The 16,533-nt window shown below is 39.9% G+C and overlaps 1 protein-coding gene across 6 annotated transcripts in view; it reads left to right on the top strand.

The window, feature by feature from the left end:
* The window catches only part of PAPSS1 (3'-phosphoadenosine 5'-phosphosulfate synthase 1), a 110,037-nt gene that overhangs the window by 11,580 nt on the left and 81,924 nt on the right, over positions 1 to 16,533 (top strand). For 5 of the 6 annotated variants that reach the window (XM_023760460.1, XM_006096589.3, XM_023760461.1 and 2 more), the window contains exons 3-5: positions 5,306 to 5,541; positions 8,836 to 8,974; positions 12,863 to 12,981. In XM_023760460.1, coding sequence (XP_023616228.1) covers positions 5,306 to 5,541; positions 8,836 to 8,974; positions 12,863 to 12,981 — 494 coding nt within the window. Of the gene's footprint in view, positions 1 to 5,305; positions 5,542 to 8,126; positions 8,266 to 8,835; positions 8,975 to 12,862; positions 12,982 to 16,533 lie in introns of those variants that run through there. The other variant, XM_023760462.1, reaches the window with a different exon arrangement.

Raw genomic sequence — 16,533 nt, forward strand, 5'->3', positions numbered from 1 at the left:
ATGACGGCCCTTGGTTTTTATATATTAGGATAATTTTGGTAAGATGCTTTTCTGCTAGATTCTGGATTCCCTGAATTTTAATTTTTGAGGATGTCTGTCTATTATAACAGCTTATCTTACAAAATATATATTTGTGTTTGATTTTTTTATTCTCACCCGAGGATATTTTTCCATTGATCTTTTAGAGAGAGGGAAAGACAGAGAGAAACATCGATGTGAGAGAAACACATCGATTGGTTTGCCTCCTGCACATGCCCTGACCAGAGCCCAGGCCAGGGAGGAGCCTGCAACCAAGGTACAGGCTCTTGACCAGAATCAAACCCGGGACCCTTTGGTCTATCCACTGAGCCAAACCAGCTGAGGCGCAAAATATATATTTGGTTCATACTCTCTTTGTCTAGAATTCTTAAAGCATTACTCCATTGTCTTCTGGTATTAAAAGTTGTGTGAGACAAATATGATCCCCTCCTCTCCCCTGCTTATTTTTAGGAGCTTTCCTTTTTCCTCTGGATGCTTGAAGAATTATGTTTCCTGTATTTTCTTTTAGAAGTTTTCCCTTTCTCACTTAGGCCCTTTATCCATCTGCAGTTGATTTTTGTGTGTAGTGTGAGGGAGGGATCCATTTTTTTCCATATGGATTATCAGTTGTCCCAAGAGCATATGCATATATTGATGAGGGTATCTGATCTGCAGTGCCAGCCATCATCAGTTTCCACTTACGTGTGGACTTGTTTCTGGGCTCTCTGATCTGTTCCATTGGTATACTTGTTGATTCTCCTATTATTACCACATTGTCTTAATTATTATATTTTTATAAATCTTGAAATCTAGTGGGATAAGTCCTTTTATCTTATTCTTTTAAAAAAATTTATTCATTGATTTTTTAGAGAGAGGGAGGAAGGGGGAAAAAGAGTGAGAACGAGCGGGAGAGAGGGAGGGGAGTGAGGGGGATTGAGAGAGAGAGAGAGAAAGAGAAAGAGAAAGAGAAAGAGAAAGATCAATTTGTTGTTCCACTTATTTATGCATTCATTGGTTGCTTCTTGTATGTACCCTGACTGGGATTGAACCTGCAATCTTGGGGTATCGGGATGATGCTCTGATCAACTGAGCTACCTGGCCAGGGCTTACCTTATTCATTAGGAATAAGAAGACTTTTTTTTTTTTGTCTCTGCATTATTATGTAAAATTTTTAATCAGTTTACCCAATTTCCCCTAAACCCTGTTGGGATTTAGTTTGGGATTACATTATATGTAAAGCTCAATTTGGCAGAAAATTGATCTTTAGAATATTGGATATTGGGTACTCCTTTTTTTAAAAATATATTTTTATTGATTTTAGAGAAGAAGGGAGAGGGAGAGAGAGATAGAAACATCGGTGAGAGAGAAACATCATTGATTGGCTGCCTCCTGCATGAGCCCTTAGGGGGTTGGAGCCACAACCTGGGCATGTACCCTGATAGGGGATCGAACCTTAATCTTCTGATTCTTGAGTCGACACTCTCCCACTGAGCCACATTAGCTGGACTGTCAGATATTTTGGTAATTGCTTTATGGTCCTATATGTATTAAGTTTTCATAAATGTATATTTGAAAAGAACATACAGTTTTCTGATGTGTGAATATGTTCATTAGATCAGGCTTGGTGGTTATGCTGTTAAATCTTCTATAGCCTTCATTGATTTTCTTTTTTTTTTATGTTGGAAATGGAGGCCCAGATTTCTTTCTTTTCTTGCAATTCGGTAGTTTAACTGGGATCTGTTAAGGTATTAGGTGGTTTGTTTGCCATTCTCCTGGAGCATGGTTTGCTTTTCCTCAGATTTATTTCAGATAAATTTTCTTCTTTTGTATTTTTACATTGGTTTGGGTTAATAGTATCCCAGGACTGCTGAAGCAAATCACTACAAAGTGGGTGGCTTCTAACAACAGAAATTTATCTGCTTGTAGTTCTGGAGGTAAAGAGTCTGAGGTCAAGGTGTTGACAGGGTTGGTTCCTTCTGTATGCTCTGTTCCATGCTTCTCTCCTTGCTTATGGAGGTTGCTGGCAACCCTTGGAGTTCCTTGGCCAGTAGATGTATTATTTTATTTACTAGTATTTACTTTTACAAGCAAAAATTTATTTAGAAAGTTACAGAGGTAGAAGAAGTGAGCCATGGAAGAGGTGAGCCAGCTGGGCTGCGTGGGCTTGGGAAACAAGTTACAAAGGCAAAAGAAGGGCCGGCCTTTGGAGCTTAGAAGAAAGAAAGCAAAGAAAACTCCCTGGGGGAATGAGGAATGAGGTGGGCGGGGGCGGGGGGGGGGCGGGAAGTAAGAGGGCAGGGTAGGGGGAGAGAGAGAGAGAGAGAGAGAGAGAGAGAGATTGCCTATCTTCACAACACCTTCTTTCCTCTGTGTCTTCATGTACCTGTCATATAAGGGCACCAAATATTAGATTTAGGGTCCACCCTAATCCTGTATAGCTTCATTTTAATTTAACTAATTACATCCACAAATACCCTGTTTCCAATTAGGGTCACATTCTGAGGTTCCATGTAGACATGAATTTTGGGAGGACACTATTCAACCCAGTACAGTTGGTTTCTCTTCTTCAGGTATACCATACCTTAGAGTTGGGTTGTCTATCTTGTTTTATTGTTCTTCTGTAACTGCTTTAATATCTTCACATCATTTTTTTCCATGTTCACTGTAATCATCTCAATGAAACCTTCTGTGTCAGTAATTCAATATTCAGCAGTGTCAATTCTTATTTTGTTTCAAATTAAATATATACATAAAAATATATAAGTACATGTGTGGATAGACTTTTATTGTAATTTAGGTTGTCTTTATGGTATAACAAGTTAGATTTTCAGGTTTCAGTTTTTTTGTTTTTGAAACTTGTTGCTCAACTGGTAGTAAAAAACAACAAAAACTGAATAACCCGTTCATCACTTGTTTCAGTATTATTGCTGTCTAACAATATATTCAAAACCCAGTGGTGTAAAACAATTTTCATTTGCTCACGATTTTGTGGGTAAGGAATTCAGAAGGGCTCAGCAGAGCAGGTAGGTCTTGCTTGGTTGAGGTCAGGCTGGTGTGGGCTGCAGTCTTCTTAGGGCTCAACCGGTTGTGTGTGATGATGCAGCTGACCATGCTTGTCAGCTGGGATTTTAGCTGGCAGAGGCAATCGCGGAACACCTGCTTGTGATCTCAGGGTACTGAATAGCTAGCTTTTCTCAAATTAAGTGTCCAAAGAGAAGCTGCATAGCCTTTTCTAGTCCAGCCTTGGAAGTCACACATTGTCATTTTCAGTACATTCTTTTTGTAAATTCTGGGATGTAAAGCTCTTCTTAATTTTAGTTGACATACAATATTATATTAATTTCAGGAATACAACATAGATTTGACATTTATATACCTTATGAAGTGATCACCACGAGAAGTCTAGGAACTGTGATGACTGTATAAAGTTATTATAATATTATTTATTGTTATTTTCTGTGTTGTACTTTGTATCTCCTTGACTTATTTGTGTCATAATTATAAGTTTGTACCTCCTAATCCCTTTCACCTTTCTCCACCACCCAATCCTCTGGCAACTATCAGTTAGTTCTTGGTACCTATGAGTCTGTTTTGTTTGTTTAGTTTAAAGTTCATTTAGTTTAAATAAACATCCTGACAGGTGTGAGATGATATCTCATTGTTTCACTACATTCTTTTGGCCACAAGTGAGTCCTATGGCCAGCCTAGATTCAAGGGCAGTGATGTGATAGTGACAATGTCACATTGCAGACAACCTTTCAGGATGGGAAATAGCTGTTGTAGCCATCTTTGGAAAATATAATCTGCTATACTCATATGAGTTTTTCTTTTAATTAATTAATTATTATTTTTAATCTTTATTGTTGAGATTATTACAGATGTCCTTCTTTTCCCCCACCCCAGGCCTTCACCACCCTATTATCTGTGTCCATAGGTGATGCATATGTGCATATAAGATCTTTGTTTAATCTCTTCGTACCTCCCCCATGTCCCTTCCCTGAGAATTGTCAGTCTGTTCCATTTCCATGCCTCTGATTTTATTTTATTCACCAGTTTATTTTGTTCATTAGATTTCTTATTCGTTTATTTTGATTTTTAGATTCAATTGTTGATAGGTATGTATTTGCTGCCCTTTTGTTCATATTTTTTATCTTTTTTTTTTCTTCTTCTGTGTCACTGACTCCCAATCCACACTAGTTTTTACAGCTCATAATTCTTACTGCCCATAGGGACTTTTCCCAGCTCTGGGACCCTGGGCTGGGGGTCTGGTGTGGGGCTGGGACCCCTTGCTCCTCTGGGCGGCCCCCCGCAGAGACGATCTTCCCTCCTGATTAAAAAAGTGGCCCATGTGGGTGTTGGACTGGCCCATTCCGCCCCTCCACACCTCCTACCAGTCTCAGTGTGCTTTCTTCTTTACTTCTTTAGTTGTAGGACTTCCATTCAGCCAGCTTTGTGGTAGTTCTGCATGATGGTTGTTCTGTATTTTAGTTGTAATTTTGATGTGGCTCTTCATATAAGTTTTTAATGTATAAAGCAATTAGCATTGTATTAATCCTCTCAACATATCTTTTTTTCAGTTAGTTTTCCATACTACCATGACTTCTTTCCAGAGTATCAGTACATTACTCTTCAATATTCTGTCTCTTGCCTCATAGTTACCTTAGTTATGAATTCTACAATTACACATTCACCAAGGTGGCAAGTATGCGTGCATAAATGTGCTCTTGCATCCGTTCCTTCTTGTTGGTTAGTGAAGCAACATCATTGGTAGAGGCAAGTGGGTTGAAATGAGGATGTTCTTTCAAGGTTAATTATGTTATAAATTGGATTCCCAGATACTTTTTATCTATCAGAGGTGATGATCCTGGGATATAGAGGTAACAATAATATTTCACTTACTTTTGTCTTTTTCTTCTCTTGACAGAAGTAATTTGGGCATACAGAGGTAATTTGGGCAGCTTTAGAATAGTGGTAACAAGAAGTCAAAGGGAATACCTACCCAACCTTGTCTAATATTAAAATTGGTTAAGTTCTTTGAAGTTCATCAGTGATTTCTAGGATACCTTTGGGCATAGATAGGAGTTATTAAAAACATACATGCTTATTATATTTAAACTACAGATATTTTTCTAGCTTAGAGGTAAATCTTATAGAGAAATACTTGTAAAATTGTTACTGAGAGACTGCTGTGAATAATGAATGTAATTAAGCCTGGAATAAAATTCTTTATTACTAACTCATCCTTCTGGTTTGATGTATGGCATCTGTATGTACTGTGTAATTTTAGGCTTATCTGGAGCAGGGAAGACCACCGTGAGCATGGCTTTGGAGGAGTACTTAGTTTGCCATGGTATTCCATGCTATACTTTGGATGGTGACAACATTCGTCAAGGCCTCAATAAAAATCTTGGCTTTAGTCCTGAAGACAGAGAAGAGAATGTGCGACGCATTGCAGAAGTCGCTAAGCTGTTTGCAGATGCTGGCTTAGTATGCATCACAAGTTTCATATCGCCTTATACTCAGGTATGTGACTTTGGGCTAATTACATGTATTGGGAACATGGCAAATAGTTTCAGCATTAACATTTGCTTTGAGGCTAAATCCAAATTAAAAAGGATTAACCTACAGCATTTTTGTGCTGTGACTTAATTTTTTATAAAACCTGCTATAAACCCTCTGCCCCCAAAGTGTAACTAAAGTCATTGGCCTTAAGCCAAGCTGACCTTTTAATTCAATATGCCTATAGAAAATACTCAGCGGGTATTAGACACCAGGAGAAATCTTGTTTCTTAACATGTGTCCTATCGTGTTAGCTTCTTTGCTCAAAATTCTCAAGTCCCATCTCTCATCATATTCCTCTTACTTCAGAGACCATAGCAACATTGGTTCACTTTTTTGTGTTTCTCTGAAAAAAATCTTTTTTTTTTTCACTGCAAGATTTTTTGTTTCTCCCATCTGAAAGGCACGCTTCTCCTTCCTGCTATCCCCCTCTTCTCAGCATCACCCAGTCCTGTTCATGCTTTGAGACTCAGTTAGATATCTCCTCCTCCTGAATACCTTCCTTTTCTCAGAACCTCAGGCTTTGTTGGGTGCCTCTCTGTGGTGTCCTTGTTATTATACTTCAACACATTGTTAGTTATAAATACCAGTTCCTTGGTTGGTGGTGATTATGCGCGGTGGTAGTAGCAAAAATATTAGTGATAATAGCAACTAACGTTCATTGAACTGTTATTTTGTACTGGTAGCGTTTTTAAGTGCCTTTGTGTGAATTAACTCATTTAGTATTCCTCACCCAGTAAGGAAGGTAGAGGTGAGGAAACAGGTGTAAATTACCAAGGCCACACACTACACGTGGTAGAGCAGGGATTTGCATCCACACAGTGTCCCTGGAACCCATGCTCTTGCCTGCTGTTCTTTGCTGCCTCTTGGGGGCTGGGACTACATCTTGTTTATCTTTGTAATCTTGATGCCACGCCCTGCTCCTGGAACACAGTAGATATTTAATGTTTGTTAAATGATAGTATAGCCCCATAGGAAGCCCAGATAGCAAAGAACAGGTAAGTTAGTTTAGTGATTAAGGGCAGGGGCTTTGGAAACAGACACAGTGGGCTGAAATGTCAGCTCTTTCTATTACGGTTATGACCCTGGCCAGTTTACTTAACCTTCCTAAGCTCTGATAATGCTTGCCTCATAGGGTTGCTCTGAAGATTGCATTCAAAGCTCTCAGCACAGTGGCCTGGTGTGTACTAACTATTCAGTATATGGCATACATAATAGCACAATTCTAGTACTGTCATAAATTCGGATGGTGACTTAGACCTTCAAAACCAAAGAAAACAACATTTGAACTGTAAGATTTATAGATAAGTATCAGGTTGAGTGTTAACCCTGTAGGTTCACTTAATGGAACCATGGCAGGAGTCCTGATCTGCTCTGTGAGGAGTAGCTACATTTCTTCCTGAAATGTTGGAATCTGTGTCAATACATCAGTTTAAGTTATGTTGATAAGTGTATAAGCAGACTGAGAGGTGTTTAGAGTTCCTGAATCCTTGGATGTAAACAAGTTTTATAGTTACAAAATAACAGTGATAGTCTTGCACCTTCTGGGGATCTTTGCAACTGCTGGAAAAGGAGAAAGTCAGTACCTGATTTTCAGAGCTGGGTATCTGAGAGTTTATGCTGATCTGCTTTCTGGCTCCCTGGTTTCCATAGCATGGAGCAAAATTTTTGTTGCTCTCATTTCTCAGAGCATTAAGAATGAGGTTTGACTGTGCATAGGGCATATGAAAATCTGTGATACCATTGGGATAGAATAATGTTATATAGGATATGTGCATTTTTCCATGTCACCACTGAACTTGAGTGTCTTCGTTCTAAAATAAACCAGATTGTTCCTGTTAAAGGAGTTGGTATGCTAGGTAGTCCGGGAGGAACATGCAGATGTGAACAGTCATAACATCTTGAGGCAAGTGAAGGGGTAAATGTATCTGAAAGGTGCTGTGGAAGATTCACAGAGGAGGTGCTGCAAGTGAGTCACCAAGGATGAATCAGAGCATACCAGTTAGACTGGAGGGTGAAAGCTGCTTCAGACAGAAGGGTTACAAAGGCATGGAAATGTGAGGGCGTTTGGTCTTTGTAGGACTCTAGGTAGTTTGGTAAAACTGCTGTGCGGGGTGAATGAGGGGAGATGAAACTAGAGCAATTTGCAGACCCTTCGGGTAGTTAACAGTTCAAGAATACTGAGGAATGTTGTCACTGAGTTTGCACCTTTGTGAGGACATCTTTGAAGCCTGGATGAGAATGGCCTGGAGGTAGAAGACTGGTTAGGAGGCTTTTGGAGTGAATTCCAGCAGCAGTGGACATGGGAATGGGCATATTGAAGGGCTGGTGACCAGTAGCAGCAGCAGGACTTGGTGCCTGGTTAATTATTGCTTCTTTTTTGAGGGGGAGGGGAGCTAGGGAGTGAAGGATGGTGCTGTCTGAGTAAAGATGGTATTATTAAGTTAGAAAATACAGGGTAGGAAGGGAGGGGTTGAGTATTCACTTCAGGTGGAAGTGCTAATGGAGATGATCACGAGAACATTGGTTCTGGAGCTCAGGAAAGTAGAACTGAGATGCAGATTTAGGTATCATTCCCTTCATTGGTTGAAACCTAGATAAAGTTGAGTATACAGAAGAGTGTATAGAATGAGAGGAGGGCTGCTGATGGAAACTCGGAGCACCTTCTTTGAAAGGACAGCTAGAGCAGTAAGATCACAACTTAGTAATCATTCTGCCAGATATGATGGCTATAAAGCTAGTGAAATGATTTTAATATATTGGGATAAGATCTATGACAGAGGTACATGGTGGATACATCTGGGAAGCCAGAGAGAGCAAGGTCCCTCAGTCTGGGCATACACGGGAGGCTCCTGGAGGACGCCACCTTGCACATATGCTGTGAGGGAGCAACTTCTGAATAGCCCTCGTGTAGGCTGAGGTTGAACATTAGGGAGAGGCCTGATGATACCTGTATTCAAGCTGGGCTCTGGCTCAGGTTCCTGATAAAATCAAATGGAAGTTTTTATGGGGCATCTGTTACTTTTCCCTCCTGGAATTCCCCCAATATCTCTGGTTTTAAGAATTGTATGCTTTTAAAAATTGTTATGAAGGATGGGTGTGTTAACCTGATTATTTTTTAGATTTTTTTGTTTTGTTTAAATTTAAAAAAATAAAATTAAATTTTATCTAATGTATTTTTTTACTCATCCATGATATTCACATAGTACCTTTGATTTGTATAAGCACTTTTTATTCTGTACCCATCTTTTTTCTAAGGATCGCAACAATGCGAGGCAGATTCATGAGGGTGCAAGTTTACCTTTCTTTGAAGTATTTGTCGATGCTCCTCTGCATGTTTGTGAACAGAGGGATGCCAAAGGGCTCTATAAAAAAGCACGGGCTGGAGAAATTAAAGGTAAGTCATGTGTCCCCCCCCCCCCCCCCCCGTTTCTCTTCGCTTAGGTATTTTATCTTACCAGATAAGATAAAATACCTTTTCTCATCCCATATCTTTTCTACGAGATTGGGGATATTCGAATGACTTGGAGCTTCTTGAGAAGAGAAAGTGGGTCTTATTACACGGTTTTAGCTCTCAGGCCTAGCAGAGGTACCTGGCACTGTATTCACAGTGACTATCACTGATCGGGTTGGAATCCTAACCAGAAGACAGAATTTTAGAGTGTTGGGACTTTGGGGGCTGGTGGAAACTCCTTGATATAATTAGCTGCCTGGCATTAGATGGGATATCAAAGGCTAGCTGCTGCTATTACAGCTCTTTGTTCCACTGATAATGAAGGACATTTCAGAGCCAGTGGGAAAAATGCCTGAATTTTAAGCATCTTGAGAGCAAGAACAATGTCTTGTTTATAGCCTAGTGCTTGGAATGATCGCTTATTCATTCTGTGTACAATTGTTGAATTGGGTTGAATTAACATATCACTGTTTCCATCAAAATATATACACCTTGCTTTTTAGGTTTTATGGTCTGCTCCAAGAGTTTCAACTGTGATGAGCATTTGGACATAGGAGACATTTAGAACTCGTCTGCTGTGGCCTTTGATACCAATTATGTTATTTATCTTCTAGACATCCTTGACATTAGTCCTGTTCTATTATTAACAGAAACAGAGCACATGCAGTGTTAAAAAAAAATCAAAGGTAGATTACTCAGTCAGCCTTATTTAGGAATCAATGATTCATGCAGGTAGCTTTTGTTTACCTTCCTAACAGAGTGAGATCACCTGGAACTTGCGCAGGAGTTCCGGGAGCTCTGTGAATAATAGATGTTGGCCTTCAGCTTCTGGCCCTGAAAAGGAAAAGGTGGAACGGGAAGGAAAATCCTTGTTATTCTGGGCTCTTCTGTATTTTGGACATGGGAAGGCTTGAGCGGTTGGGTCAGAATCCACCTGCGGTGGGAAATCTGGGTCCTTGGGCCAGGTTGGTGTCCAGTCGTGCCTCCTGGAGACTCAGTTTCACTTGTTAAGCTGGCACTTGCTTGACTCAGAAAGCACAGGGTAATGTAAGACAACAGGAGGGAAACCAGTTTCACCCCTTTGCTTCTATATCACCCTCTCCCTGTTGATGGGCAGTTTTCACTTCAGTTTGTTGTAATAGAGTTTTGACCAAGAGAAGCAAAATGATGTGTCCAGGATCCTGAAGTCTACATTTTTTACTTATTTTAATTGTAGTTGGTTTTGTTTTGCAAAGATGTATCGTTGAGGGAGGTAGATTTGTCTGCTGGGCTGGAGTAAGTGACTTGTGAGCAGGGACAACACCTTGTGCATTTTCATAATGTTAGAGGTTAGCACAGTGGCCCAAAGCATAATGCCTGGCAAACACATAGTAAGTGCTTTTCAGATGGATGAGAAGGCGGAGTGGAAATCAGATGACAATACCCGTTTATCAACCCTTACTTGCTTTTGGCAAGGAATATACTTGGTGTTCGGGATGCAGTGATGAATAAGACTTCATCCAAAGTATCGCTTACAGTTTGCATTCTACATCTGGGAGTGTGTTTGTATTAGCTTCGTTTTCTGTGTGTTACTTGCTTAATTTCCTGTTTCTCAATTCTTTTGTGTACACATTGACAAGATGTTCCTCAGGTTAAAATATGTATGGGTGTGTACATGTGTACACATATTTATTTTAGGTTTGCTATGGTGCCAGAGTTCCTGATTGTTCAGTTGTTTTTAAAAATTTCTTGTTAGATGACACTTAAAAAGTTCCCTGTCAGTGTTGTTTTGGGGCCTTAATGATAGACATTCAAGGACAGATGAAATTGCATACATTTAGCAGAACTCAGGATTGTATAGGTCATTAGGCTTTTATTAAACTGTAAATGTGTCGCTCTGTCAGGCATTCTAATGCCTAGATTATTTTCATGATTACTGCTCATGTAGTAATTATCTACTGAAATATAAATGTTTTTCTTACAGCGTTAGTGTATTATCCTCATTTATGGGATAAATTAGCTTGGAAGAGAATTCCTCAACTTGTAAAATGTTAAGCCAAGTTTTCTAACATACTGATTGTCTAGCTTTGCTGCTTGACAATTAGCATTACCTGTAGGAATTTTTAAAACTCCAGTGCCAATGCTGTCCCTAGGCTCATGAAATCAGAATCTCGTGGGAATAGGACCCAGTGATTCCAGTGTGTAGTTACATTCGAGAATCAGAGCTTAAGAACAAGTAGTAGTGTTTTAACCAGAATTATACCCGCCCCCCCCCCAGCTGTTTTATTGCGACTCACCCCTAAATACTGCTGGAAATGTTAGTAAAGCAGAAATATATTCCTGGGTTTAGGACTTCATGAGATACTTAGAAATATTAAATAGGAAAAAAGTGAAATAAGAGGACACTGTAGACTTGTAGTGTATATTTTAGAACACTTTTGAGAACTGTACCCTTAATAGTAATGATGTTAAGTTCATGTTCATCCTTCTAATCCAAGGATGACCTAAGCATTCCAAGGCAGGCAGGCCTTGAATGATTTACGCGTAGGTGGTACAGAAGTGTAAGATAGGAAGAGCGTACCTTCAGCTCAGCTAGCCCATTCCAGGAAGACATCATGTGTTCTTTATTTTCTTGACAGTCACATGGGAAAGTCTTAAATAGTGGTTAATAACTAAATTTGACTGTGGGATACATTTTGTGATAGAACAGGGTTACCTTCCTGATCTGTGTTTTGTTTAAGCTAAGAGTGGTTAATTTGTCTTGCCTGAACACTTAAGCTGGTGGCAAGGCAGAGCCTGCAGGGCTTCAATGTGGCCTTAGATAATTGCTGTGGACAGACGGATCAGGTGTCCTTTTCTGCCTTGAGAGGAAAAAACTGTGCCAATTTTAGTTTTATGCCCAGGGTTTAGGTGCTGTATTCTGTATTTCTTTGGAGAAATGAGGTGCTCCTATCACTTGGTGTTAATTCCTGTGTCTTCACAGGCAGTTTAGACATTTGAAAAGAAAACGGAAGTATAGTTGATCCTCATTAATTGAAGAGTCCTATTTGCAGGTTGGCTTACTCACTAAAATTTATGTGAAACCCCCACATGTGTACTTACGACACTTTAGCAGTCATTTGTGGACATGTGCAGAGTGGCAGAAATTTTAGTCATCCGGAGCACACATTCCTAATTGAAGTTGAACAAGGTGACGTTTGGCCTTTGTTTCCCCTACCGTATTGTAAAGAAGCGTCCTTTTTGTGGCTTATTTAATACCATAGTTTTTGCATTGTTGGGGTGCTTTTTGTTGATGATTTTGCTGTTTAAAGTGGCCCCAGGCCTAATGCTGAATTGCGGTCTAGTAAGTTCAGGAAGGCTGCCATGTGCCTTACGGAGAAATGTGTGTTAGATACGCTTCATTCCTGAAGCATGAGTTAGAATGCTCTTGGTCATGAGTTCAGTGTTAATGAATGAACAATATAAAGTAAGGTGCTTTAGTCAGAAACACACATAAAACAAAGTTATATATTAATCAGTTAACAAAAGTTTTGTTGCCAGAAGCTCATAGGAGTCTAACCCCAAATTTCCCCTATGAATAATGCTTCAGTTACTCACTAATTTAGTGTTTACAGCAACTTCACTGGACACAACTACTGTGATGATGACAATAGACTGTATGTGGCTAAAGAAGAAACAAACGTTTAATTAGAAATCTTCTCCCAAGAAAGAAGTTTCATTACTCTAACCCTGTACCTTCGAGGGGCAGCAAAAATATTAACTTCAACATAGCAGAGAGAGACTTGCACTGATGAAATAAACGTAATTCATTTTTAATTTCTGCCTTCCTTCATTATCTGGTACCTTTTATAGGTTTCACTGGGATTGATTCCGAATATGAAAAGCCAGAGGCCCCTGAGTTGGTGCTGAAGACAGACTCCTGCGATGTGAATGACTGTGTCCAGCAAGTTGTGGAGCTCCTGCAGGAGCGGGTAAGAGGAGGTCAACGCAGGAATCACCAGAGCCTGTTTCTGTTTATTGCATACCCATGGCCTCTAAAAAAAGGTGGTGGTAATATGGAGGAATGTCTGTGGTTTTAAATTCTTTATGATGCCAACAGTTTTCTGTATGTGTAGGTTGCTGTGTTAGGTATTGGGGGAGGGGATACACTATGTATGCACAACATATGAAATAGTCCATCAGTGTAACCTACAGGAGGCTTGAGAGCCAGTAATCTTTTATTTTATCAGTAATTGTACCACAGAAGTACCTAACAGAGAACAGTCGGCCTTGATTTATTCAGCTTTACAACTTGGCATTATTATATTTTTTCAGTTAAGATACATAAGGTAGTACCACGGTAGCCAGTCTGCACTTTGAACCTGGGAGGCCTTGGAGGGGGAGGTTTCTGTGTTGTCACATGCATTAGCAGATCCTGGGCCAAGAGGTCCTCCACCTCCCTCCCTCCTTCCGGCGGACCATATTTGCTGCTACCCCTCCCCCACACACAGTGGACCCTGGGAGGCCTTCCTGCCCTTCCCTGGCAGCCGAAGGCGTGTGTTTTGTGAGCCAGGGTGCAGGGAGGTGGGAGAGTTTGATGCCTGTGCACCACTGAGGAGAGCTCACTCTCAAGTCTCCAGACCTGCTCCCGATCTCCCTTCTGAGCACCTGTTGTAGGCCTGGCTGTGAGTGAGTGCTGAACCCCTGGTGTCTGGGCTGCCAGTCACACTGGTTCTTGCTCAGCCTTTCAGAGTTTCAAAGGCATTTTAGCTGTTTCTTCCTTTCTGCCTTTATTGCAGTTTCCTCTTGCTCCCATGCTCTACTAAAGGGAGCAGGTCATGTGTCTGGTCTTCTCTTGGTGGGACTTGTCACTCTTTGGGAGCAGTTCACGCCACTGCAATAGGACCTCTGCTCTGTGATGGCCTCAGGGAAGGTTAGGGTTTCATGGTTCAGCTGGCCTTTCCTCTTGTTACGTGATGTTCTGTTGCAGAACCTCTGTTCCATTTTCAGCACATTGTGTATTATCCTACCTTTTGCTGTTGGGGTTGTTTATAGTTTTTAATAATAAATTTGTATGAAAACCATAGATATTAATTCCATGTCATGTTTGTTGCAACTGTTTTCAGTATTTTTCTTTTTATTGTGATTGTATTTTTGTTTGCAATTTTTTTGTACATCGAACCTATCCTTTTTACTTGGATTTATCATATCAGTGTTAGAAAGTTGCACATAATTTTATTTTGTTAGATCTTTTTTATATTTAATTAATGATTCTGAAGTATTTTTATTAGTAAAACTTCAGAAACATACTCATAGATACTAATATATAATAATAAGGGGGGTCATGAGTCCCTGAAGCCATTTTATAGACTACAGATAATTGCAGGTAGTTCCGACACTTATAAGTGACTAGAGGCCCGGTGCACAGGATTCATGCACTGGTGGGGAGTGTGGCCTGCAGGGATTGGCCCGCTGTGGGAGTGCCTCTCATCCCGTTCAGCCAAGTGGGGAGTGCACTAACCACCAGGGGCAGCTCCTGTGTTGAGCGTCTGCCCCCTGGTGGTCAATGCACATCATAGCGACTGGTGAACCGGTCGTTCTGGTCATTCTGCTGTTCGGTCGCTGGGCTTTTATTATATAGGATTATTCTTACTGTGTGATGGTACCACAGGTCTCGCCCTCCTTTCTTTCTTTCCTGCAATTCCTAGCCTCTTCTTTGGGCCCTATTGATAATAGAACCTTTTTTGGGGGCGGGGGGGAGACAACATTTTTTTGTTATTCTTAAAATAATGTTATTTTGCAAAAATGTTGCAGTTCTTTGAAAGTCTAAAAATAGCACAGCTAATTCCTGTATTTCCTTCACCCAGCTTCCTCTTGTTACCATATTATGTGATCATAGAACATTTCTGAAGATTAAGAAATTAACCTTGGGTATGATACTATAAACTACAAATACCAATTTTACAAGTTTTCCACTAAAGTGCTTTCCTATTCCAGGGTTCAGAATCTCATATTGTATGTAGAGTTAAATTGTTTTTTGACCATGCTGCTATAAAATGAAAATACAGACTCGTGGTATCTATAATGCATAAGACTGCAAGATTTTTTTCCTTATGATTAAAAACTGAGAGTAAACTGCCACTATATAGTTTTAGGCTCCTATTACTTGTATTCTCTTTAACTGGTCACCCAATGTCCAGTTTTGTATGCCTTTTATTCCATCCTGTATTGTTTGCAGAATTATCTTTCTAAAGTGTAGTCTAATATCTATTTGTTTTCACTCTAAAACATATATTGATTTTTTTCCAGTTTATAGAATTAAGGTGATTCGTGTTCAGTCTGGTACCAAGCTGCATATTTTATTGTTGTCCTTATGTATTTCACCATGGTATTCCCTCCCTCCTTCCCTGCTCCATCCAACAATTCCTCCCTTTTTCCCATCCCTCCCTCCCTCCCTCGCTCGCTCCCTCCCTCCCTCCCTCCCTCCCTTCCTCCCTCCCTTCCTCCCTCCCATGCCATTGTTTTCCTTAGTCTGTATTCTGTAGTCTTAATTAATGCCTTGCTCCGAATTAATGATTATACTAATTGCCTTTACTTTTATACAGATCTTAGTCTATATTATGCCTGTTAGATGATCTGATGATTGTCATTCAAGGTTGGAGAATAGGGACAGATATGAAACTAGAAGTTACTGATTACTTATTATAATGGACATATATGCAAGGCTTTGTGTCTTAAAACTTTCTTTTAAAATTGATTTTTAGATAGAGAAAAGGGAGGGAGGGAGAGAGGAAGAGAGAGAGAAAGAGAGAAATAGACATCGATTTGTTGTTTCACTTATTTATGCATTCATTGGTTGATTCTTGTATGTGCCCTGATGGGATCAAACCCACAACCTTGGCATATGTGAACAGTGCTCTAACCATGTGAGCTACCCGGCCAAGGCAAGGCTTTGTGTCTTTTAAAATATTTGTTTTGATTGTTAGACTCTGAGGGAAAATGGCCTTTCTCCTAGTTTAGCTTGTTAGAAGGTCCTGAATAAAGACATTTTGTTCAACATTGCTTTGTATAATGCTGATGTGATGCTGTAAGAACTTAACTCTTATTTATACCAATTAGCCTATGGTAAAATTGGTTTCCTTATACAGTCTTTTGCTTAAAGTTGCAGAGCCTAAGGAGGATGTTAAGCAGACGGATCACGAGAATTCTCGCTTCATATTACACAGTGTTTTACTGAGTATCATACTTTAAAAAGTTATTTGCTTGTAAGAACATGTAATAAATAACTTGAAAATGCAATGGGTATTTAATTTTAAAGCGTGCCTTTAACATATATGTAAAACGTTTTGTGTACTCTCTCAATAGAAACTTATCTGGCCACTGGGTAAAGCTAGCAATAAAACTACTGGTCCACCATGCGTTAAGTGAGGACTTACTGTAAGAGACAAATCACTCTACTTGGATTACTACGGCAGTTTCTCAGTGGTCTTTGTGCTGGTACTTTGTATATGTGTTATTTGTTCACACAGTAGCCTATGACTTTT

This window comes from Myotis lucifugus, unplaced genomic scaffold, assembly GCF_000147115.1.
Source record: "Myotis lucifugus unplaced genomic scaffold, Myoluc2.0 scaffold_182, whole genome shotgun sequence".
NCBI lineage: Eukaryota > Metazoa > Chordata > Mammalia > Chiroptera > Vespertilionidae > Myotis > Myotis lucifugus.